Source organism: Buteo buteo, chromosome 12, assembly GCF_964188355.1.
Source record: "Buteo buteo chromosome 12, bButBut1.hap1.1, whole genome shotgun sequence".
NCBI lineage: Eukaryota > Metazoa > Chordata > Aves > Accipitriformes > Accipitridae > Buteo > Buteo buteo.
Window position 1 is genome coordinate 12,117,514 of NC_134182.1, and position 26,937 is coordinate 12,144,450.

The following is a 26,937-nucleotide window of genomic DNA, read 5'->3' on the forward strand; positions in this document are numbered from 1 at the left end:
CTCACCAGTTGGAAAATCCCGTTACGGGTAGTGACAGACAACCAGGAATGAGACAAGTTGGTCACCTGATCCTAGCACGAGTACTTGGGACTGCAAGAAAACCTTAGCAGGGGCTGGCGCACGGCTGGGTGCCGCACTCAGGGCACAGTTTCGGTGATGAGGCAGAAGCAAGCGTGCAATAACCCCCGCTCTCCACAGCTGTGCCGGCTGTCAAGGCTAGCAGGATTAAAAGATCTACTTAACACAGATTTATTCTTGTCACTTTTCAGATTACACCACCCGGACTCTCACTCGTCTCCCTCTGTCGTTATAAAAAGAGATTACATTTGGCTAATATGTATGAAAAATGCGATTATTGCTTATCCTTCTACCTGTGCAATATGAATTATCTTCAGTTTGCGATTATTCCTCCTTTCAAACCATTATTCTAAGGAACTTACAGCTCATATATTCTATGAATTGCAATAACAGTGTACTTAAAAGACAAATGGTGCAGCTTTAAATAATGCAAGTGCTGAAAAAGCAGCATATATTCAAATTCGAGTTTTCAAATACTTTTAGTTGGTTGGTAACAGAGAGGAAAGTCCACTTTCTTAGTGCAAACTAAAACTGGCCAATAAATGACAATGGTGAAATACTAACCTAGAAAATATATCTGGCAGATTTTACTAGAGAATACAGTTTACAATATGAAATGCCACTCAGCATCACAGAGTAATTGCCTGGCACCAATTATGTACTAAACAACTTCCTAAGAGTTGGGAAGACAAACTTAAATAATTTTGGTTTAAAATAAAATATCTCTAAATTATTTCTTTGTGGAGGCCAGAACATACATATAGTTCAGCCTGCACTGGAATATTCAGTAATTTAATTTCTGTTTTATAAAGGGAAGGGCAAAATCTGCGTTACTTTATCCAATCTTAGGACTGTTTTACATCAGATGAAACAAAACATTCACTGAAGTCAAAAGAAATTTTAGTGAGACAAGGAAGAAGCTAGAGACTGATTAAGGGTTATAACAACAAAACGCTCAGAAATGTTCAGACTGGTATAAATGGAAAGACTTCAGGAAAACAAGTGACAGGTGTTTGAGGGCAGGGAAGAAGGGACAGGACTCTTTCTAACTGGGAGAGAGATCGCATTTTAAAGTTCAGCAGCTTTGTTACTTGGGGCTTGAAGCCTGACTGTAGTTTAGGAATAATCCTGCAGCACTAGGGAAAGGAAGGTAGTGAGCCAAGAAATCAGTTTTGACAATGACTCTGTAGTTGATTTGATTTTGTAGGACTTGGCAAGTCACTTAAACTAAAGGGTTATCAAAACATAAAAGGAGCTCTTAAAAGTTTCTTTATTTGTACTAATAGTTACTATTATTACTCAGTTTCAGATTTTTAACCATTTTTGCCACTGCTGTTTTCCTTTATGCCATGTTCGGATGAGGAAAACTTGATAGTCATTTGAATTCATTATAACATGTTTTCAGCCAGTTTCTAAGCATCGTAATGAAACGAGAATGAATGTCTATACTTGATCGTGCTGTTTATTACAGCTCCCTTTTCCCCACACCTCTTATGTTCACACAGCCACTCGTTCAAATCCATAAGATGATCTAAAGATGCTTGGCAGTGTGCACCCGAAAGCCAGGTGAGAGAAAACACCTGCTATGGTCAACTCAATTTCACAACTACAACAGTCTTTAACCTCATCTCAAAATAAAATGCTGAATATTTAAGTTTCTAACAAACACTAACAGGACATAGGTAACTATGGGTATTCATTTCATTAAAACTAATCATAACCTGTTTGAATTCAACTATGGGCCTGCAAATCATGCATGCAAACTCTACATATATTCTATGTACTTCCGCTTTTTGGCACTTTCACTCGTCAAGTAGACAAGTAGTAATCACACTTTCTAAATAATTAATAATACTGATTTAGTTCTTCCGCATATTTCTCAGATCAATTCATCAAAACGTACTACCATCAGAGTTACGACTTCTCGCAATAGCATGACAGCCACAAAAAATAACCTATATTTAAGATTAACAGAATTGCTTCCAGTTCTTCAGAAAATAAGTTAGCTACTTCTAGAATCCTCTTCAGAAACTCACAAAATAATTTTAGCACAGCTCTGATAAAAGTATTTTTGTAAGGTTTCAGACTGTATAATAAAGCTTAACAAACAGCGTCTTGAACAACAAGCTCAAATGTACAGACATCTGCGGAAGAACTGATCACAGTCACACCAGTGCCAATACAGACAATGTGGCTTGATGGAGGACCAGGGGAGGGGATAGAAAAGACATAAAAGACAGTCATTGGTTACAGAGGCATAGTTATTACTTAATGCACTCTGCTTTCAAGATGAATCTTTTGAATGAATCTAAATAACAGAGGGTTCTAAAGAATAAGAAATTGGGTTTGAAACAGCATTGTGAAGGTATCCAGCAGCACCATAACAAAGTCATTTCTTTAGGGGCCAGTTGTAGCTTCAAAGGAAAGATTTGCCTAGGGCAGAAACTCAGCACAGAATCTGCAACCTCGATTTTTAATTAGGCAAATTTTGAAAGCAAAAATCTTTGCTATTCCAGAAAGAAGTTTTCTACTTTATGGTACATGAACTGGTAAAATAATTGATCATTCTTGTTTGGTGACAACAGTAGCTAAAATATTTAGATATTAGCCTGTTTTCAATGCAGTACCTCTGGTAACACTAACAAGAGCTTTGCTGCCCAACCAGCAGCACCTCAGAGTCGAAAACATTTGCAGGACAAAAGCCACCTTTATAATTAGATTAAACCTCGATTTTCAGAAACCTACTCACAGGTAGACTCTTCCTATAATAAACACATAAAACACCTGCAAACACCACCTAGTTAACCTTCGACACCATGAAATGAGCAAACACAGCAATAGCAGAATTCAAGAAACCTGGTTTCCTCAAGCAAAGCGTAGGTCATCTTGGGTCTATTAAAGTAGTTGGATTTATATCACAGCCTTTGCATGAGAGCAGAAGCAGAAGGATGGGAGGCGAGGCACAGATATGGTCATTCTTCTGTGAATTTCCATGATATTTTAAGGAGTTTAATAATGCTAAGATCTTCAACTCTCTCAGATTCAGCAGAAAAGGGTCAACACAGCAAAATTATTCAGGTGACAAGGAAAGGCGAAAGGTGGAAAGGCCGAGAGAGGGGGAAAGATGGCACATTGGGAATAAACTAATCTAAAATTCAATGTCTAATCATTCTGCCTAGCCTAAAATAGTTTGAAAAACCCAGAATTTCAGGTAGCAACAAGCATTTTGTCTGTGAAAATGAAACCAACTCAAAACACTTCAAGAGGCTTCAAAAGTAGAACAAAGACTGACGTTACTCTAAGGGAAGGCACTGAACCTTTCAGCATTTGATGAAGTGCAGGTTAACAGCTGGTTTTCTCGAGGCAGCACCGTAGCAGGCAGACACCACTCTGAGCTTCAAGCAGCAGTGCAAGAACAAGTCCGTGAACCAACCACCACCATTTTTAAGTCAGTGTGTTTAAACCAGTCTTGTGCAGGATTAGGCAAGACAGCAGTAAAAATGCCAGTGGCTCATGACTATCCACACGCCCATTTTCTGCTGAAACAGAAGCAGCTACCTCAGGGTTAGAATAGGAGAAGAGTATTTTCAAGCATCTGTGTGATGCTGAATCAGTTACAGACTTGTGCCCAAAAGCATGGCATCTTCAACGCTGGCCCTGAAAATCAGAATCCATTTTCAAGGACAAACACGCTATGTCATCTGCTTGGTTCCAGCGAGGATGCTTACACATCTATTTGGATTTCTCCATGATGTGAGCTTTAGAGCATATGCAAGGAGAAAAGGAGGCAAAGAACAGTGATGGCGAGGAAGTAAGTGAGATGGTGTTTTAAACTAAAGGCACGGGCATTGTCTCCAGCACACAGGTGCATGTGCACACGTTTGCTTCATATTCACATGCATTTTGTGTATGCATTATAAAACCAAATAAAACTTGTGAGGCTTTTCATTTGCCTCACAACTTTATAAACACTTATAAATATACAAAAAAAGACAGCATACTCAGAATAAGATTAAGTTCATAATAAGGAGAATCTGGAAGTAGGTACGCAGAGTACAAAGACACCTTAAAGAATATTGCTCCCTTTTTCATACCATAATTAAACATTAACTCTGATCCCTATGATATTGTTTACACATGAGCATAACAGCTGTTTACATGGGCCTGTTACTCCTCACGCACATGTCGAACACTAAGATCTTGTATTTCTGTCACCATCAGAACCCTGATTCTCCCCAACTCTTCCTCAAAGATCCAGACATGTTCGGCTCACACCTGGGATGCTTACTAGAGCTCTGCTCAGAGAGATCTAGGAGATCTGATAATACCAAGGACTCCAAAAGCTTCATTCTGATCAAGCATCTTCTCCAGTCACTGTTCATTATTCTTGTAAAAGAACAAAGATACCAAAAAGGTCTTTCTTGGTTCATTTGCTACACTTCTGCAGCCTCACATTGTCAGACTAATTCAAAGTCCATGCTTACTACATCCATTTAGTGGCTACTAATTCAGTTAGTGCCTACTAATCCAACAGATAGGTTCTCTTCCCAACCTGTCTCTCTGATACGTATACAGAGTGGAACAGAGGCTAAATTTTGTACTTACAACTGAGGAAAGAAAATACAATGAATATGAAGTCAGAGCTGAGAAAGCTTTGTGTGCTATAAAAACAACCATAATACCTAATGTATATAGCCCTCTGAGGAGAAGTTATCAACTTATGCACATAACTACAACAAAACAGGTAAAGAAAAACAAAAAAATCGGTCCCCATAGCTAGGTTCAGTCCAACAAGAAAAAGAAATCAAGAAATAGAGACCTTAAGAGACCAGCTACAGGTTTTCTGATGCACATTACAAACGCATACATTGACCATGCATCAGTACATCATGCACAAACCAGGGACTACATAAGGAACTTTCAAAAGGCATGAAGGAATTGGCACGGCAAAAAAGAAATGAGCCCTTACAGTATGCATTAGCCACTGCCACATTGCTGAATAATACATCATCTTAAAAGTATTTGGTAAGGTGATAACTAATCAGCATTATCAAAACAATGCAGCAATTCTTGTGGTCTCTTAATTAGGCTTGCAAAAAATCCATATGGTCCTTTACTGTTTACAGAAGGGTATTACCATGGGATTTTGGAAGACGTTATTTGCATAAGTCAAAAATAAGCTTGGCTTCATTGCTGAATCTCTGTCTTGGGGGAGGATTTCAATTCCAAATTCTCAGGGAAGGAGAACAGTCGTGTGTGTCCCCAGTCCCCATCTCAAGTGACAGTTCAAAAGTAGGAATTTCTACCCTTCCATATTTCAAGTATCCACCAGATTATTCAACTGAAAACACATCAACTCATCCTTACTACAGTATTGTAACCATGACTTCATTTTCAAAAAAACAGGCTTCATCCTATTGAATGCCACCAAACATGTACCTTATCCTTTACCTCAAATATATTTTGCATGACCTTACATGAATTGCTTAGATAAAAGCCTTTTTTCTTCTACTTTTGTTATTTTAAAGTGCAGATGCATTTGAGTCATTTTCCCCTTTTGTTTCATATCCTTAAGATCCACAGCTTCAAAGACAAAATGTCAGCATGCAGTCGATTTATGACTGAATTCTTGAAGAGACACTGAAGAATTACCTTGTCAATCACCCCAAGGACTCTGAAGGCCTTCAGTTCCTCGGCAGGACTCCTTAGGTTCCAAGAGGGCCTTGAACTTAGTGATCCTGGAGGCTAATGGAAGATATCAAAGATTATACATCAATCAGGGTGGTACTTGAAGGAAGACTGCCTGCTGAAACAAATGCCAGGCCGAAGGAAACTAAATTTATCATAAATCAGAGAGAGTGAAGATGAAAGGAGAAGTTTTCTGTTTGTCCTTAGTGGGCGGAAAAAAAAAAAAAAAGAAAAAAAAACCCAACTTGCAAGTAAATAAAAATCAAGATAACATTGAAAACAAAAATTTTAAAGAGAAAAAATAATTAATTTTTATACTTTCTATGCTTAATGGAACCTGGCAATCGATTACTCAGTTCTTATCCCATCACAATAATCAATCAAAGCCTTATAGGTATTTTGGATACAAAATAATTCAGAGATCGCTGAGGAGGGGAAAGCAAATTAGAGCCTTTTTAAGTCTGAAGAACATAAAATACAGAATTACAAACAGGGCTCTCTGGTGAGCTTTATGAAATCCTTTTAACAACAAGGTGCAGAACAGAAACAATTCCTAAACCTGCCTTAGAAAAAGGTAGCTAGCCACATATCATTAATCTAGAAATTAACACCATAGGAAGATAATTGGCAGGTGTTAACTATTCAAGTAGTTAATACACACAGATTTTTTTCTCCATGCTATGTTTTGTAGTTTCCCAGGGCAAACTCAAAGCTTGCATGTCAAAGGAGGGAACAATGTTTCAACTGGAAGTCTTCTGGGACAAAGATTGACCTCTTAAGCATCACACACACCTCTGGCATGTTAACAAACATTTTCAGAAGTTTCTAGTTGCCAACTGAGAGAATTCATTAGATCCTCCTCCAAAAATTCAGCATGCAGCTTCTACTAGAACCACAGACCTGGATCTCTTCCTCACAAATAAGGTAACTTCATTTGCAGAGTTGTTGAATGCCAAAACCTTTTTAAGCATAACCTGGCCTCCCCAAGTACACTTCTATTGCACAAAGGTAAAGGAAGAGGAAGGTGAAACTCCTTGATTTTTAGGCTTCTAAGAGGCAAAAGCTGTTTATCTAATTGATCAGCGTCCTGAGGCAATATTTAAAAAACACGTCACAAAGGAAAACTGCCGGTAAGCAACTATGCTGTGAATGAAATGTTTTAAGTATCAGGAAAAAATCAAGACATTTTCCCTTATGAGGAGAAACTCCCAGAAAAAGTGAAGATCCAGAACTAGGTGATTCCATCTACATCCTCCCTAGTGTTTCGCCTCCAACAACTTTACTGTGCTCTCCTCAAAGTCCAGAGCACCTTCCCAAAGCCCTCCCCAAAACTGGTTCCCCTTCATGTTGCTGGTCAACCACCTTCTCTCCTTCCAAATTCTTTCCCAAAAATCAACTCTTGATTGACTGCAAAATTAAACAGAGAGGTTCAAAAATACATGTTCAAAAAGCATGGAGAAAAGTGTGCTTTTCTTCTGTGTTCACCTACTGGGGTCTGTATTTAAAAGAGTTTATTATTTATCTGCATTTATCTATCTGGGTCGTATTATTTTGTCATGTAAACACTGCAGAGCAAGAGTGCCAACAGCAGTTAAGAGAAAACAGCCCAGATTCTACAAATCACTAAAGCTTTTCGTATGAAGAAGAAAAAAACCTCTATATTTTTTTTCTCCAAACCTAATTTAGGATCCACATTGTAGTGAGCTGTTGGAAGGTTGAGGGAGCTCTTTTGTTGGGTTGTATTTTAAGAGCGTGCAATTCTCCTACAATAACGAAATATTTGCTTTGAAACAAAGAGTTGTGCTAATACAGAGTTTATTCATTACAAGATTTCAAAAGCATTTTAAGGAATACATTTAATGAAAGAGAGTATTTCCAAATCCTCTAGACTACTATAAAAGATTTCCACTTCTATCTGCATGCTCTTACATTTTATAAACCTTCCTCCATAATCAAGCTTTTAAAATTTTCTCTTATGCATAAGATTTCAACCACAAATTACGCTCATACATCTCTAAAGTTAATAGCTGTCTAATAATGCTATAGAATCAGACTTCTGCACCCATCATGTCTGAACAGCCCCAAAAAAACAGTATATATTTGGGTCCTTCGCTAAAATATCACCAATAGTGGCACAGTCAGTAATACTGTGTATACACATTGTTTTCTATATATGCATTCTACAGTCACTTCTTACCTTAAAATGATTAACAATCAGATCAACATCACCGCAGCTCCCAGTAGCTTCTCCATTTTTATCAGTTTCAGATTATTTTTTGCTCTTTACAGTACTTTGGTTTCACTACTACAAAGTCTAATAGTGGAGCCCAGTGATGAGGAGGCATCACATTCCGTTGTGAAGCAAGCTGGAAGCAGACTCTAAATACCCAATTCCCAGAACTACAGCAATTAAGCACTCTATGAAGCTGCCTGCTCTTCTGAATAGAGTAAAATTCCAAGCTCAGCATTTAGTCATCAATAAGAAAAATAACTAAAACATAGCTCTCATCAAAAATAGAGGAACAAAAAACAAACCAGGAAGGAGAGTAACAAAAACTCAAAGGCTTCATTTGCCTTTAGAAATAAGGCATTTATATTCTAAAGAAAGTAGCAGGCTACGTCTGCCAGCAGAAGGCCTTCAGCAGCCTGTCCAAATGCTCAGCATGCTGCTCAGGTATCCCAGGACCTTCTCTCCTGTGGCTAGGCCCTACGTGTTTTGAAACTATTTCCAGACTACACTGAGTTGCACAGCTGGAGTTATCTGACTTGGGATTGGTGTCATCACTTCCTTTCCCACCATCACCTTTTGGCTAGCATATGCTAATTTCAAGTGGAAAAGGATGATGCTGGCCCCTGTAAAGACCCAGCAGCTTGTGGCCACCGCTTCCCTTTGGAAGGCTCTAGTTTTGCAAGCTACACAATGGCATGTGAAATATGGCACTAGCTCTCACCTCACCTTCAGCATCACTGCCAGCAGTTATAAGAGCAGGGGGAGAAAGAGAAGTACACCACCAGCCAAGCAAGAGGAAGAGCCTCTCATGTTAACCTCATTTAAGGCAAGAGCACTATCCCTAGTCTGGTGACACAAACACCATTTGATGGAAAATGATTCTACTCCTAATGCTGCCACCTTTGACAGCAGTCACCACAGAACCTCAGGATAAAAAAAGAGCACTTTCACAAACACCAGTGCAGAGCTGCACGTCAAAATGCGATCTCCCCTCACCATTCAGAAGTCTGTGTCTGATGACTTCGGTAACCATCCACCTGTAGTATAGCCAGACCCTCAACTGCAGCAAGAAGATGCCTTGTTTTGAAGCAGATAGTGCTGGCCTGAGGTGCAAGGCTCCCCACCATGGGTATGAAAGAGCTTCCAGCTCTGCTGGCCTAGCAGAAGATCCTGGCCCCTTCCTCACTCTGCACCACAGGAAAACAAAGTTGCATCTCTGCACCATCTGAACGCCGACAGAGCTATGGTGTGCTTCGGGTCTCCAGTGATCACCAGTTTGGGACCGCATCTTCCCCGAAGCTGGGACACATCTGGGGTCATGCACATCTGGACCCAGCAGCAGACAGCAATGCAGAATGTGATCTTGGAAGCCTTGAGACTAAATTTCTTATTTAATGTTAAATTTACATCTCTCAGAACTACAGCAGTGTATTTTCTTTACACTTCATGTAATTTTCATGCACATTTAACGAGAATTTTAGGAAGTAAGATATCCTATGAAAACTGCAAAGACTGAAGAGTGCTTTTTCTGTCTGGGCACCAGGCTTGCATGTAACTCTTGTTATTAAATTGCTTTGAAAATCAAAAATAATTGACATTTTAAAAGACAACAGCTTTTATTGCAGTGCAAAAAGAGACAATTCTGAATAAAAAATTGGGCGTAAGTAGAACCAGAAATAATTTCAAAGAGTGAAAAAAATATGCATTATAAAAATACCAACAAAGTTAAAATGGACCCACAGCATGTACGTGTAGCTCTGCTGGGCCTCACAGCTGACCGCTATGTAAGACTGCAGCTTTCTGAGGGTCAATCCAGTGTGATTCAATGTTGCTGCAGCTCCCACTCAGGCTGGAAGGTGGCTCCCCAGAACTGCTACTTATAAAAGGGCAGAGGAGAAAATACAGCTTGAGAATCTTCAAAATGGCCTGCTGCTGCCACAGTTACACAGTGTCCTCAAACATTTGTCATGAAGAAGGCCCTCGAGGCTGCCGTGCTGTGCTAGAGGAGAAAAAGGAGGACAGCGTTTGCTGCAGCTTGTTTTTCTGGAAGGTCTGCATACCTGTTTACAACCTCCAGAAGCTGTCTCCACATCTCCCACTCCTACGGGTCACAGCGAGGCTTTTCACAATGTTTACAAGACCCTGTTCAAGTAAGTTCCCAGTTCATGGTCAGTCACAGTTGCATCAAGTTCCCTGTGCTGCTTTTCAGCCTTAAGAAGTCTTCTACCTGTCCTTAAGCCCTCTACCATAACCCTTTTTTAACAGTGCCAAGGGTTCCCCAAACACCTCCTCTTGTGCTCCTCTCTTCACCACTCAGACTTGCCAGCAGCAAGGTGGTTGCTAAGGATGCTATCCTTGAGGGCTACACCGTTGGCTTTTTGTTGAGGCAAGAAAAGTAACAAACTATTATTGTTCTTTGTTTGGTTTCCATGGCATCAAAAATAAATTTTGCTTCTCAGACCTGAAATGCCAGGCCTTTGCCTCTAGGGAAATCTGGTCTTCAAAGAGGCAAGGGCCTGGCATTTTGCACCGCAGAAGAATAGCTCCCTTCTGCCTCAGGTCCCCAGAGAAAAGCCGCCGTGCTTTACTGTCATGTGGTGCTCAGATAGCAAATGCATGGCTTGGGGTGCATTTAGCAGGCTTAGTCTTTTGAGACTGCTGCACATGCTTCAGCACACAGCTGGCAGCCTGAGCTTTTGGGAGATATGAGAGACTGATGGGTGCAGGACAATAATTGAACCTGCACTTCTGAGCTTGGCTCTTCCCTTGGTGGACATTTCTCTGGCCTGGTGGATGAGAAAGAAGATGTGATGTCCAAGAAGGCCAGGTGAGCCTAGTTTTGATGCTGATCACTGTGGTTGTTCCTTGTAAGGGCACAACAGGGAACACAAAGCTATCTACACCAGACATGGGTGACAAAGTAGTTCTGCCTTGTAACATCAGGTCAGGAACAAGAACACTTTGTCTTAAATGCTGATGCTTGCTTACTAGTCAGACCAATTCCTCCAAAGTGCAAACGGTCTCAGCACCTGTGGTGGGTTGACCTTGGGTGGACCCCAGGTGCCCACCAAAGCTGCTGTATCACACCTCCCCTCAGCTGGACAGGAGAGAGAAAATGTACTAAAAGGCTTGTGGGTCAAGATAAGGACAGGGAGAGATCACTCACCAATTACCGTCACGAGCAAAACAGACTCGACTTGGAGAAAATTAATTTAATTTATTACCAATCAAATCAAAGTAGGGTAATGAGAAATAAAACGAAGTCTTAAAACACCTTCCCCTTACCCCTCTCTTCTTCCCGGGCACAACTCCACTCCCGATTTTCTCTACCTCCTCCCTCCCAGTGGCGCAGGGGGACAGGGAATGGGGGTTGGGGTCAGTTCATCACACATTGTCTCTGCCGCTCCTTCCTCCTCAGGGGCGGGACTCCTCACACTCTTCCCCTGCTCCAGCATGGGGTACCTCCCACAGGAGACAGTCCTTCACAAACTTCTCCAATGTGAGTCCTTCCCACAGGCTGCAGTTCTTCATGACCTGATGTAGCATGGGTCCCTTCCACAGGGTGCAGTCCTTCAGGCACAGACTGCTCCAGCGTGGGTCCCCCCATAGGGTCACAAGTCCTGCCAGAAAACCTGCTCCAGCGTGGGCTCCTCTCTCCATGGGTCCGCAGGTCCTGCCAGGAGCCTGTTCCAGCACAGGCTTCCCACAGGGTCACAGCCTCCTTTGGGCATCTGCCTGCTCTGGTGTGGGGTCGTCCATGGGCTGCAGGTGGATATCTGCTCCACTGTGGACCTCCATAGGCTGCAGGGCGTCAGCCTGCCTCACCATGGTCTTCACCACACGCTGCAGGGGAACCTCTGCTCCGGCACCAGGAGCACCTCTTCCACCTCCTCCTTCACTGACCTTGGTGTCTGCAGGGTTGTTTCTCTCACATATTCTCACTCCTCTCTCCAGCTGCAATTTTTGTCGCACAACAACTTTTTCCCCTTCCTTAAATACATTATCCCGAAGGCACTGCCACCATTGCTGATTGGCTCAGCCTTGGCCAGCAGCAGATCTGTCTTGGAGCCGGCTGGCATTGGCTTTATCAGACATAGGGGAAGCTTCTATAGCAGCTTCTCACAGAAGCCACCCCTATAGCCCCCCCACTGCCAAAACCTTGCCACGCAAACCCAATACAGCACCCCACTGCCCATGAAGTTCCCTGCACTGAACGATGCTTCCCATAACCAAACTGCGCTCTGCCCATTGTAATATAGGCACAGGTACTGCTAGGGTACACTATTGTCCATCATTTTCTTGCAAACCAATTTCAGTTAAATGGTTCAAACTGTGCTGAGCTAACAGGCATAACAGCACTTGGCCATGCTTCTAGGAAAGGCTTCCTAAGTGTTCTAACACAGTGATTCTTCTCAAAGACTGCAGTGTTTCTCCAGCATGGAAGAAGTGACGAGAGACCTTTTTACAGATTCATGTGAGCAAAGAAGGCATTGTACAGTGTGATTTAAACATTAGCATTTATATGTCCTATACGAGCACCAGCATTTGACCAAGGGATGGTATCAGTCAGCATGACCTACAGCAGTAAGAGGTGCTAGTGGTAACAGACCAGCCTTGCCCCCGCAATACCAACGGCATGTAAATAGCAGTTAGAGAAACACGAAGCTGGTGCAAAGTGATGGTGCAAGGAGGCGTACACCTTTTACACTATAGACTTAATTTCTGTAGGAGAAGGACACAAAAAAATATTTGCATGTTTCCACTAGTATCTCCCAAGAATCACACTGTGTATAGATGCAGGTCATTTCTGCATGGGGTGGAATAATTCATGCAAGCTCCAATATAAACTATCTTGGGCAGTAAAAAAGATAAGCAGTAACTAAGGTGCCAGAATTCAGGTCTGCTCAGCAACAAACGTTCAGGAAGAGTCACATTCCTCACTTTCCTTCAGACACTAAGCCAAAGCACAGAGCATGCCAATTCTTAGTGGTTCCTACCACTACCTTTACAACAACTTCGGGAGATAAGTCCTTCTCCCAATTAACTTTCAGCTATCAACTCAGAGTCAAGCTGTTCTTTACCACAACCATCACGATCCATCAGTACCATCTGCCCTTGATGCCAGGAAATTCCAAAGCTCTAAGATAAAAGTCAAATTTATGCATTATGAAGAGCAGCAAATAAAGGATATTAAAATACATGTACAGCCAAAGCCAAATCATGGATACGTGGGGTTTTTTTGTAAAAAGGAGAATAATCCAGGTGCACCATATTGCTTGTGCAAAGTCAGATTTGCTCTAACTTGTCAATTTTGAGTTTCAACACAGAAGAATGACTTTCTGTTTTCACCACTTTTTTTTTCGTCTTATCTCAATTAATCCTGCTTTCCTTTGGATCTGCAGAGAAGGCACGTGCCTTATTCAGTACAGCATGCAAGAGGGATCTATTTACCTCTCAGGTTCAAATACAAAAATACAACCTATCTCTTCCTCCTTCCCAACCACAATTAGTTTTTAAACTTATAAAAAGGCAAAAATAGGTTGTTGATGGGGTTTTTATCTTGTTCTGCAGTTTCCAAACACACTGAGGTTTTCATTCAATATAGATTCTTCCCCATTTTCAGGGGTGTTTGACCCAAAGAAAGACTACCTAGTAGGACTTCATATCAGTCCAAAATACTAAATTGTTCAGTACAATTCATGGCAGCAGCAAGACTTAAAATCTCACAAAATATATCCCATTTGGAACATCCTCAAAATTGTACCTATGGGCTCTCAACATAAAAAAAGCTACCCTTCAAAATCAGTGGTTTTGCTTTTTTAATTTATTTATTAGTCAGTCAGATTTTATAAGGCTTCCCATTTTTGCAGCAGTGGTCTCAAAGCATTTTTAGATCTGTGCAAAATAAGAAGCAATAATCTTCTGCCCCTTTTGTCCTCACTTGATATAAACGTAGAGAGACAGGAAGTTGGTAACTTTTATATTTACTACAATAGGGTGGTCATCAACAATCACACACAGTTTAGCATGACTGAAGTAAAAGTCTAAAGAAAGTCCTAAAGGAACTGTTTGGGGAAGGGCAAAGTAGAAATTGATTGATGGTATCTTGGAACAAGCTTTGTTTGTCTTTTGTACAAGTGCAGATAAGGGTGTTTCTGCTTAAGAAGGTGGGAATTACTACAGAAACTCCTCAAAAATCAAGAAGCAGCTGATCACTAAAGCATATCCAAGAGAGACATTTGAAGGGATCAGGAAGAACCTTTGCCCAATTAAGTACTTATTTAATGGGAGATTCATCTCATTCCCTCCACCACATGCTTGACTCACTTCTGAGACACCATTATGTGCTAGCCTAAAGAAACCAACAGCCTTCTCTCTCCCTACAGGACCAAGCAATATTCTCATGGGAAAGTCAAAAGAAACATTATGTTCTAATGTGTTTTTTTGCTTTACCTTTAAATTCTTTAGCATGATTAAAAATGTTTACATCCTCAACTGTGAGAAGAAGAAAAGCATAAGAAAAAACAGGCTTGGATTAAATCAAGCACTTTTCATAATGCTATGAAATGCAACCAACAAGGATCAGACAAGAATGGCAACTTAACAGAAACATAATATTGAAATACTTCTCAGGTCTCCCGAAAGAGAAATTCTAGACAGTTTTTGAACCTCAATCTTGAATATGGTTTGCTCAAAGACAGGACAATTTAATTATACCAAATTCTGGTTCAAAAAAGAGAAATTAAAGCCTACCATAGAAACAGATGCATCTTCAGAGGATTTACGGTAGAAGCTGGAAATTTTTTCAGCACGCATAAGGTATTCTGCAGTCTTCCTTTTCACTGCTTCTCGACGAGTTGGACTTGATTCACCTCAATGGAGAAAAAGAAAGTTATTTTTTCCATAGAGAGAGAGGTACTAAGTAATCAAAGCACATGACTGCTTTGATTCTACCTTTTTGATTTCCTCTAGGTTATTCATAATCAAACCTACAGATATGCATCCTACAAAAAGCAAATACTATGATCTCAGAGTCCTACAAAAATAACAATTTAAGCCTTGCTATGGACTAAAGTAAATAAAAAGTCATACTTCATTTTTCTGTGATCTGGTATATGTTCCTATGGTAACATAAGTAAGAACCGAAACAAACCACTGATCTGAACGTTGTACTCCAAAAAAACTCAATTAGGGAAGACAATAAAATGTTTACAACAAAACAATAAAAAAACTTGGGATTTTCCTCATGTTTCTAACACTGACTTTCCTAAGTATAAAGGAAAGCCAGAAAGGCTATTAATAGCCAGAAGGCAACATAAGAGACACCAAGAATTCTTGCTCACAGCTTTCTGATGCTAGCTGCCCCTTGCCCGTTGGCGTGGGGTGACAGGAAGAAAGGAGTAAGCACTTGCACCAACTACTTTACTTCCCAGATAGCTGAACCACCACTGTGTTATGTCTAATCCAACCAAACTCTTGCAAGAGGCAAGAATCCTGTGATACCGCGCAATTTATGTATTCACTCTAAAACTTACAGTTTATGTTTAGGCATTCACATCATGAGCAGTATATTGTCATAATAGACTCAATTTGTGATGACAACACCCAACCAGTCAACTGCTAAGCAAAGATAAAAAGACTGTGAGCCACAATTGTTATAACAGAGAATTGAGATTACTATGCTAAAAAATAGTTAGAGACAACTGTCCTAGAAGAAGTCTGAACAATAGCAGAGACTTCGTATGGCCCTGAGAGTCTCTTCCAGCCCTAACTGAGGCCATCCAAGACTTGCAGAAACACAGCCTTGGCTGTGATAGGCTTCTGCACCGACAGGTGCAAGCCAGCACCTCTCACAAGCCAATGCTCAAACAGGGCAAGGAACTGCAAGGATATCTGACTAACAGCTACTCAACATGAAAGACAAGGCAAGGAACAGGAGAGGTAATAAATTAAACACACAAATACACAAACCCTAACCAACAGCAGATAACAAGAGACAATAACGAAGACTAGAACTCATAAGACACTGATCAATAGGCCATGAAAGGAACCTCCGAGTGTAACCTTGAAGAAGTTCAACCAGAAACTTGGTAACTGATAAGAAAAAAAAACAGAATTATTGTGAGTTATCAAGAATGAGTCTCATAAAAAAAAGCAAACTTATTACGGGATGTCTGAGGGAGAACTTACTGCGTAAATACTTGCATGCAAAACTTATCGTGGGAGGCTTCCAGGGGGGATTGTGGCAATGCGTAAGACATTGCAAGATGTTTAAGAGCAGGATTAAAGGTGAGGAAAGGGAGGGGTCAAGGTGGAGGGGGGACACAAGCATGAGAAAACAGAGGTGGGAATTTCATGGGTCAATTGTGTATACGGCAGCTGCTGGTCAACACACTTGTCTGACTGAGCCCTGTACCTGACCACCACTGTCTGTCTTACCTTCTCATGAAACTCTGTTCCTCACTATTTCCTGCATTACTGTGCTCATTATTCTCTGTACATAAGATATGCCAACAAACTTCAAGCCAGATAAGCAGGCAAGTCAGACAAAAATATCAGAGCTGGACCATGGACCTTGGGGCCAGCTATCAGAGACCTGAACAGTGGGTCTTTCCGTGACCAGCAATACTTCAAAAGAGGTCGGGCTGTTCACACTGCCTGTGGTTATGTTGGTGTCTGTAAAAGCAATATCCTTCTGCCTGTGTCAATGTGTTTGCAGTCAACCATGTTCATACACAGTATGTGTGCACACATGCAAGCCCCTCTCAGAAATATGCACTCAGCTTCACTACTGGTAGGACCCAAAAAAGGGGTAAGCTGCAGCCACGTGTCTCCAGCAGCTCAGGGGAGGAAGAATCGCTCTGATCCTTCAGTCAGGCAGATCTGGCTAGCTTTAACACCGGCTCCTTAATAAAGGAGAAGGAACAGGTTGTCTGACTGTTCAATTTTCCCAGAACACTTTCTAGATGGCAGAGAATAATGAAAAACTAAGTAGGAGGCCTCTTCAGAAAGTTCATGGAGAGCTCCTCTGCTGTAGGCTCTCAGAGCTGCTGTCTTCCCCCTGCCCCATACAAGAGAAAATGAATCATTGCTCTCACTTTAAATAATCCTTAGACTCAGAGTGTGAAGAAGGCAGAGGCTCTTTTCCACTTTATATTGCCATGGTCTACTACTAGTCATTTTAACCCTGTTATAAAATAAAGACTCGCCCCTCCCTTTCATATCATGACTACAAACTACCTAAACACACAGAAGAGCCATACAGACACCATCAAGAATAAGTAAAAGAGACTTATGATCTACTCCAAGCTCTGGTGTAAGTGATCTATTGCAAATCTTATTATGCACCTCATAGCAGGAGGGAAAAGTGATTGTCACCTCCTTGGACAGAGACACAGAGCCCTGCTCTGCAAAAAACTTTGACTACACTCAGTTTGAGATAAAGCTGGACAGTCAGAAATTTAGTGCTCTTTCAGCATACAATATTATGGATATGTACCAATTTCTCAGTAATTTCTCTCATTCTAAAGACAGAGGGGACTTTGTATCAGGTCCAGCACCTCTTATATCAGTCTCTACTTGGTAGGATTCTCCTGGTGAAATTCCCCTGGATGAGACTGCCAGTCTTACTCCCATCTAGGATAAAAAAAAAAAATCAACACTCAATCGTTTGAACTTGGATTTGGTTTTATCAGAAGAGAATAGATACACAGTATTTTGTAAGTGTCTGTTGTAATTTCTTAAACATGACTAACACTCTTGCTTTCATCTCTACCGTTAATCTTACAGCACCATAAAACTTTCTTGTGCCGATCCACTGGTTATCACCCACATTCTTAGACACATGAAGTGGCAGTTGCTCAGCGAAAACAAGTCATCTGCACAGCAACAATAAACTCTTCAGCCAGCGTTTTCTTCAAGCAGACTGGTAGAAAACTGCTAGGTTAGTGTCTAAGGCTATCATAAAAGTCAAGCTCACTGCTTAATTGTTAGTTATGTGTATTTAGTTTGGATGCTTATTGCTTTTTTTCAATGCTTCAGTAATTCTATGGTAATTAACACAAACAAGCTAGGATGTCCCCTTAGAGCTGTCTTTGTTCTCCCTACTTTCATAAAACATTAATTTCAGTTTTCCTTCTACTTTCCTTCCTGAATAATTTGTTAAATAACATTTGCAAACTGTTCACTCATTAAAATCTTCAGCCATAAAAGAGGGTGTGGATTCACAAAACAATGTTTACTCAAAAAGTTCTTCCATCTTATTTATGAATAAGATCATTAACAGTTCAGTCTCTGAATACTTTAACAGGTGGATGTTTGAGAATTGGATTTACGGATGTAGGATTTTGGCTTTATTCTTTACATTAGTTTATCCAAGACAGTATAAAAAGCTACATTCCAATACAAATTCCCATTTAAACAGCCAATATCTCACAAAAATCTGTAAAGAAATACAGGATATGAATTTAATTAATAAATAAATAAATAAATGTTACTTAAAAAGCCTTAAACACAGGGTGTTGAGTAATAATAAAGAGCCAATTGAACTAAAAATAATCTTTAGCATTTATGCCAAATTTCAGGTCACAGAACTCTTCACTTAAAACCAAATGAATCACTAAAACACAGTACTAGAACAAATCCTTATATTTGACAGATGTTAAAGCTGTGATACAGACTTTATGCATTTTTTTCCAAATGCAATATTACAATTTGCTATGGGATAGTGTTTTTAGTTACGCAAAATGTATACTGTCAAAAGAATTGACTAATTTACTCCTAGTTAAGAACTTTTGATTTAAACATTGTGTGAGCATATTGAGCTCCTATTTCCATTCTGTGGTTAGCCCACAATAATCTAAAAAGGTATCTCTCTTTAATTACAATTTAAACTTGAAAGGCACTTTTCTTTAAATGGCAGCAAACAGGAAGTGTTTAAACTGTGTCAAAGCCTTTGATGAATCTTTACAACTGCTCATAAAAGATCATCCTGCTTAAAATAATATTGATTTTTCATTTCTTTTCCTAGATACTAGAAGATTTACGTTTCATCTGATCAGGATCAAAGCTTCTCCCCCCTCCTGATCACTGGGATTAAATCACCAATGTCTTTTTACACAGTTTAAAAACTACACTGCTAAAGCAAGATATAAAAGTCTAGCAAGGCTGATCATAGAGACCTTAGAATAAAAACCCCTCAAGATTCCCCGTCTCTCTCCCTCTGCATTTGCTGCAGAGCAGCTGTGCCTCACACAGATTCACATGAATGAAAATATTAAGGCGAGAAACCACCCACTTAGTTTATTTTCCATATGACTTTCCTGTAATTATTTTGTAAACTGTTCACACAACAATATATAAAAACATCTGCAAAAACAGGTAATTAATGTGTCAAGCCAAACTAATGCATTTTTTATGGTGTCCATGCTTCGTCAACTGTAATTATAACTCTTTTTAAGCAAATGATGATGTGTTTGTTGCAATGTGCAAGTGGTTATTTTAGATGCTCTGTTTACTATTACTGCAAACAGAATATAAAAACTCTACAGCTACTTTGTTGCACATATAAGCCTTCATCTACACAAGCACAAGCAGGCTGCTCCCTCATTTTCCAAAGGCTTTGCCTATTTCAAAGAAATAAAAATATCTTAAAATGGAAATTGGCTTTGGAAAGGCTGACCAGGCCACCCGCTGACCAAAGTAACAGTAGCCAGGACATTAGGACAGCAGCCAATGATTTAAAATTTGTTCTTTAATTTTTATTTCTAAGGACAGCTCAGCTACCATATATTTACAAAAACAGACGTTCCTAACAACATTCAAATGATCTTGAGGGTTTGATAGAGGAAAACCACAAATATCAGAATAATTGTGCCACTGAGTTCATCTGTGACTTGCCTGCTTGTTCTCCCATAGTCCACTGATTTGAATGAAAAATACAGAGAAGCAGCACTTCCACAGAGTACGCACATAGCAGTAGCATCTGGAAAACTAGCAACGTGTTTGTCTTCTACTCTAAAGAGTCTTCTACCCATACCTCATAGCACCCCAGAAGAGTACATACCTTTGAGGGATTAGATAACTCAATGTTGAAGTGTTAAGTGTTCAGCTCAGTCAAATGTTTATTCAGGCATCAGATCTTCTGTAATTCTATCATATAGGAAAATTACTTATGTTCAGATAGTAATCGCAAAAAGCTATTGGAAGGGGGCCATATCCAATAAACTGAAACAAACAAACAAAAAATGTCTGGGCAGTAAGGACCATGGAAAAAATCTGTCCTTTTCCCCCAAATAATGTGGGGTACTACTAAGAGAACACATCTCAGATGCACAGAAGTGCTGTCAAACTTGCTCTGGTCCTTAACTATTCTCCTCCACAGATCCAGGATGAAATCATGTGGAAGATGTGTATCTTACTGGATGGTAACAAAGATAGCTCTAGTCACCATTTGCCACTAACACATACAATATCCCACATCCAGTAAGTCACAGTATATAGCACCCACACAGGAATTCAAGATATTCCTTCCTTCCTTCCTTTGTGTCTGACCACCTCCAAATCATCCCACACCAGGCATTACTGCACTCCCTACCTAACTAGCTGCTTGACCAGGACATGGATATTTCGACAGAAAAGGTAGGGCTAAAAAGTTAGCATTACCTGTCCCAATCCTCTACAACCTCCATATTTCAAATCTTCCAGCTTTTCTCTCAAACTTACTAAAAATATATGTGGGCTGCCTTTATTTAAAGAAGATATCAGAAGAGATCTGCTTCAGGAAGGAATGTCCTCTTGCAGAACAGGCTACAAGAATTTGTGGGAGACTGCCTGTTGTGCTAACCCCAAACTCCATGTTCTTAACAATTTAAACAGTAAAACTTTCTCTAAATACTGAAATCTTCAATGAAACATTTATAATTGCCAAATCTAACAGCTATAATACCATTTTTTATTTTTAAAAGTTTCTTTATCTTCTTCACAGTCTTCCTGCACATATCACCCAGCTGGATTGCTGAATTTTTCAAAGAATTGCTCTCTATAAAAATGCAAGGGAGTAAGCCTTAAAAGATTTATTTCTTCTCGCAATGAAAAGAGGTTTAGCAGCACCTTCCTTATTAGTGGGTAGCCCAGCTGTTATTTTTGCCTAATTGGTTCAAGAGGACCTCTGTTCTTCTTAGGGCAAACACTTCTTACATCATGTGAAGCAGACTCCTTTGTCCATATTAGCCAAACAAAAGCTCAGGCACACCGTAAGTGACAATGCGACTCATAATCCAGCACAGGTTTGTGACCACTTTGGACACAGTTTTATAACCCCAAAATTTATTTCAGGAAGGGGAAGAGCTGCTGATTTTGGAACGAGTCTCCACCAACTTTCACAGGAGAGTGGGTAACCTTTAATTTTCAAACAATTACTTAAGTGAAACGTGGCAGGTGCTGGGGTAGATCGACACTTCAGCATCAGGAAAGATGCTATAGATTTTAGCAGCAGGTGGCAGTTTGGAATTGTGAAATAAGCCCACTAGCTCATCGTCTCTAGTATGCTATCTATTATATTAATGATGAGTTCCTTTGAGGTGGTGGCCAAATTCTGCAGCTGAAAAAAACCTGTAAATATTAAAAAATCAGACCAAGTTTAAGCCCATTATGGTAAAACAGTTTGAAGTGATTTTTTTTCCTTTTATTTTTTTAACATTTTGAGAGAGTCAAAATTTATTAAGATGCACCACATTTATCACAACCCTTCTTTCTTGCTTTTTGAAGATTCACAGAAGTACTGTACTCTAGCAACCAAAAAGAAAAGCCACTTAAAAATTAAACCTCTCGTGCTGAAGCACAAATGCGTGACAGTGAGTGAACACCTAAGAATTCTTGTTCCAACTTCCCAGTGTGTTCATAACTATTATGTCTACACTTTATACATCATCTTCATTGCAGGTTGCTCGAGACGCAGATCTACGCTTCCTCCGAAATTACCAATTCCGCATCCTGTAGAAAACCTAAGGTTACACACCAGTGGCATAAATACCTAGGTGAACACTTCTCTGGAAAAAAAATGTTGGCATATGTGCCAAAGTTAAGATTACATAGAAGAATGGTGTGGGTGAAATGTGTTTTGAGTGACTAGCAAAGCAGGAGTCAGTAACACTCAAGATGATAAGAAACATAACTTTCCAGAAACACCAATCAACAAACATCTGTTTATAGAGAAACTCTCATGTTAAATCCACAAGGTTGTGGTAGCTTTTCATGTGCATGTATGACTATCTGTAAAAAAACTAAAAAGAATGGTCACACAACACACACAGTTTCAGGGAGGAAAAGCTTAAGTTCCCATCCATCTGCTAGAACTTGTAGCCTGCAACCGCAAGTTAGTTCACCAAAGTGAGACCTCAGAACATAAGAAACATTCTTGACCACTTTCCTGTAAAACTACATAAGAATAAGGGGGGGAACACCCTGAGAGTGTTGCAAGACAGAAGGACAAGCAGTGGCATCCTAGCACAGATAAGGAAACAAAATGGTGACAGCAGCAGCAGGTCCTCCAACACAACCACCACAATAACAGGAGGAGAGCACTGACAGTCAGAGCAAGGAAAGAAGTTACACAGGCCACCACCACAGAAAAGAGGAAAAGATTTTCCAAGTTCTCTGCACTCTTCCTTCTTAACTAAAAGGACAAGTCCAAATTAGAATCAGCAACCACAAACATTCCTTGTTTCAGAGCAGAGGGAACACAAGCACACAGACACCTACCCCTTCAAGTAAGAACACGTTACTGCAGTTTGAAGCATAAAGTATTGCAGAAAGAAAAAAGACAGATGAAAAAACAATTATGAGATTTATCAATCCTGATGGTCTAATAGTACTCATAAATGTAATTCATACGTACTTTTATATAGTACTATGGGAAATGGTATCTTTCCATGAGCAATCACTACAATCTCTACAACAGAGGAGGCAGTGGCAAGCCCTGTAGAGATCAAACCTATACTAGTCCTTCCATGCAGCTGTGAAGCTAGAGAGGCTATTTTAGGATACTGGAAAAGAAGGAAAGAGGACAGGAAAAGAGAAAAGGAAGATGTGAAAAGAGAGAAGCTGTATATGCAAGAACTGGTTGCGGGGCAGGGATGGGGTTTAGGAATCAGAGCACTGATTATGCAGCATCATGCCCTTAAACATATGTTGGTTAAACCACGACAACATATCTATGTAATTTTTGTATTCCAGTTAGTAATTGGCCTCAATTTACCTACACTGCTCAAGGCATTTAATTCTGCAGCCAGATACTTCAATTTTCTCACCTAAGGCACTGTAACCTAGATCAGTCTGTTCTGCCTACACTGTATGCTGGAATAAGCGTGGCAACCCTACTAGGTCTTCTGATGGGAGGTCGAAAGCCCACTAGCAATGGTCAAAAAAAAATTAATGCACTTTGCTGCAGCTAAGTGCTGGCTAACAACAGCTGAGGTAAAAGGCTGTGCAGGTAGGAGCAATGTCTGTCAAAGAGTCTGGGTACATGCAGCAACCTGGCAAGGAGCTGCTAGAAGGACAGACTCAGAAATCTTGGAAAGGTCAGATCAACACCGAGCCAATGCAACTAACTGTGTCCCCCAGAAGAGGGAATAACAAACAAATTTTTAAGGCCCACTTCATCACTTATTTATTCATTCTTTAACAGCCACGTGCTAAGCAACCACATTCAGAGTCATCTCTGCATCATGCCCTACATGTTGGCTTACAGGTATTGCTACAATTCACCTTTACACGCATTGTAAGGCTCTAACCTGTGCAGCAGGTACTGAGCACCAGACCTTTATCAGCCTCTTGGTGCAGAGAAGTCTTGCAGTTTAAGAGGAACTTTGCCTTGAGTATTACTTTACAGAGCTGAATCTGGCTGTATTTATACATTAACCAGCTTCACCATGCTTTACTGCTAGATGCTGTATTTTACTGCTTTGCCATGATGAAGTGCCTAAACCCAGTACTTTCGCATACAGAATGACACCACTCAGGGTGATCCATCCAGCACCTACTGCACAGTGATAGATCCCATAGCACTAATCTGCTCTGAAGCTCTATATGGTCTGCAATGGGCTTGGAAGCCAATACATTTCAGTTATGAACAGCTCATAGTCCATATTAGCATGGGTTTCAGCACCACTGGCATCACAGTGGTATCAGATGACTTTTTTTTTTTTAAGCAAACCATAGTATTTCCAACATCCTTGTCAACAGACAAATCCTCTCACAAACATCTAAGCTTCTGAAACAGCAGCTGTGATTTCAAGGTTGTATGAAGCACGAGGAAAGAGAGCGCACTTTGTATGGTTGCTTAGAAAGCCCAACCCAAACAGTCCTACAGCATCCTCACAGTCCAATAGCAGGAAACAGAGATGGTTTTCAGCTCCTTTGGAAGGAACCAGGGCAGGAAGTTTTTGTCTTGACTGATTCCAGCCTCAGTGGAAGCATAAAGGTACAACAGCAAATAAGGTGAGTGATGATACACCGTAGGAGCACAGAAGTCTGAGATCAGGTGGGGGAGAATTACAGTTCCATCAGTCACCCTGTCATTAATCTTTCCCTATGGGGCCCAGCACAATTCTAAGGGCTTCCCTGCAGGCATCAGCTCACACCCCAACGCATCTTCTCAGAAAACAGGCCTGTTGTTTCCTCAAAGACGCTGCTCCAATCAGCCACAGCTGCTGAGTGGCCAAAAAACTGCCTAAGAGATTGTCACTCTCAATGAGAAACACTACTCAGAGGACTTAACAAGTGAAAGGAACTTAAAATAGCTACTGTGTTGTAACAGAAGTTCTCTTCGTAAGTGCCATTCAATGAACAAGCAAAGGTGCTTTTCACTCTGGAAGCCAGAAATACACTTGTGGAACAGCCATGGCTGTTCCCCTTTTCATAAAGTACTGTCTTCTTGGCATTCTGTCAAGCATGCTCCTGTTTGCATCCCTGGCTCCATCACAAGTTCAAATCATAGCCCATCATAATCCCAGTAATTAGACACAAGTTGGTTTGTTTTCAGTATATCCAAAAATATCATCTAGTTGTCCAAAGTATTCCCAGCATTTCATTGTATATGCATTTCTGGGTTAAAAGTCAAAGTCATTTTAGCAAGGTTCCAGTAATTTGTGTAATTTTTGTTCCAGCTCTGTTTACTGGATAAACATTAAAATAGCACAGAGCAGTGCAAAACTGACATTCGCAGCCTGCTTTCAAAGACACCAGCAGCTTATCTACAAGTTGTAGATACCTAACGCAAAACACAGATACCTGGAACACAGCTTGTGGCTAGTGTGACTTTAGAGAAATCACATACTTCATGCAACAAGGTCCATGCTGCCTAGCCGAACCAGCCCCCTAAAACAAATAAATATTCATTGTTCCCAGCCACAGCTGCTACATGTGAGAATAAACACCCCAAATCTCTGACATAGTAAATGGATCATCTTCCTTCAGATGTTACTGTGTAATATGGAGCCCTGCATGTAACAGACCAGCAATGAACATATTTGCTTTCTAAACCACATGGAATAGATCCTGTACTTTTCTACACAAATTAGACTGACAATATTGTGAAGTGTTCTTGCTTCATCATGTGCCTGAAGTTACTGAAACCCAGCAATAAGTAATAGTGTTAACTCTGTGTTTATCACACAGCTCAGACCCCAGATCCATAATGGGTATACCTTGAAAACGGATGGAGTTGGAAAAAGAGGAGCAGTTTATACAAACAGGACTCCCCCCTTTATTACAAAAAACTCTTTCCGTAATTTTAGCCTCCTGATCTATTTTTTCCTAACATAAACTATGCCCTACACCAAAGTCAGGGAAAGCACTACTTGGCATAAAACACAGTTAACTTCCAGCCTAGAAGTTGGTGGCTTGCTATTGATTAGTACATTTTTTTCCATCACTAGGCCTGAAGCAATGCATTGACCTCAAAGTGCTCTGACACGCTAACAAAGCAAAGGAACAGCTGTAATTGTGAGCCCAAGTTTCTATCAGTTAATATACTTAGTATGCTTAAAAAGGCAGAAGATTTTAATCCCAGAAGGTTTCGGCTCCTGCAGAACTGTTTAACCATCCTACACAACCCTTACAGACCTGCCTTCCAAAGCTCCAAAATCCTGCACACAGCAATGCCCAGAAAACACAAGAGGGGCAGCAAAAAGAGTACATATTCAGAGGAAAAACGAGATGATGGCAGCTATTCCCTCTCACCGCACACAAGGGAGCTCTGGTATAAATGAAACAGGGAGGTACAAGAGGTACAGGTAGTTCAGTGGCAGTCCAAGGGCTCTACTGTGAGTCCAAGAACTCGTTCTCCTTCCCACTGACAAACATGTGTAATATTAAATGCATCTACAGAGCAGAAATAGGCCCAAGATGTATAAAAAGTAGGTACCCAGAGTCCAAGGTATACATCCGCCTCTCAGAGAGCAGACAGCATTCATTCCCCACGTGACGTGTATTAGGCTTTTTGGCAGGATTATGAACAGGACATTAAAAGATTTAGTACTAAAACTGTGCAAGAGACTAGCAGAGGAAAATACATATGCACCTTGCACAGTATAATTAACACAGCTATACTTCTGCAAGCGTGCACACACAGCTGAAACCAAAGTCAAGATGGACGTTTCTTTGGTGTAAGCATATGCAAAGCCTGCCTCATCTATCATTAGTGCCATCAGTTCAGAGATCCGGAACATCATCAGGAACATAACACTCAAGTCTGCTCTGACTGCCTTTATGGAAGCCAGCTACTTCAACCTAAATACCATAAGTCTATAAACTTGCAGCAATAAACTTACTCGTACACGATTCTGATGAGGCAGCCTTAAGTAGTGAGATCTTGTACCAAACCTAAAGGAGCAGCTGGCAACAGAGACACCCTTATCTTTCAGATACATCTAATCAACTTA

At 40.4% G+C, this 26,937-nt stretch overlaps 1 protein-coding gene across 15 annotated transcripts in view; it reads right to left on the minus strand.

Annotated features, from left to right (window-relative positions):
• Nucleotides 1-26,937, minus strand: part of RPS6KC1 (ribosomal protein S6 kinase C1) — a 93,543-nt gene that overhangs the window by 36,703 nt on the left and 29,903 nt on the right. For 9 of the 15 annotated variants that reach the window (XR_012652467.1, XM_075042672.1, XM_075042670.1 and 6 more), the window contains 2 exons: nt 14,750-14,868; nt 5,731-5,823 (listed from right to left, as the gene is read on the minus strand). Coding sequence is in view for 13 of the 15 variants with exons in the window: in XM_075042672.1 (XP_074898773.1) it covers nt 5,731-5,823; nt 14,750-14,868 (212 nt within the window). In the remaining 2 variants the exon portion in view is untranslated. The other 6 variants (XM_075042680.1, XM_075042679.1, XM_075042683.1 and 3 more) reach the window with 6 other exon arrangements.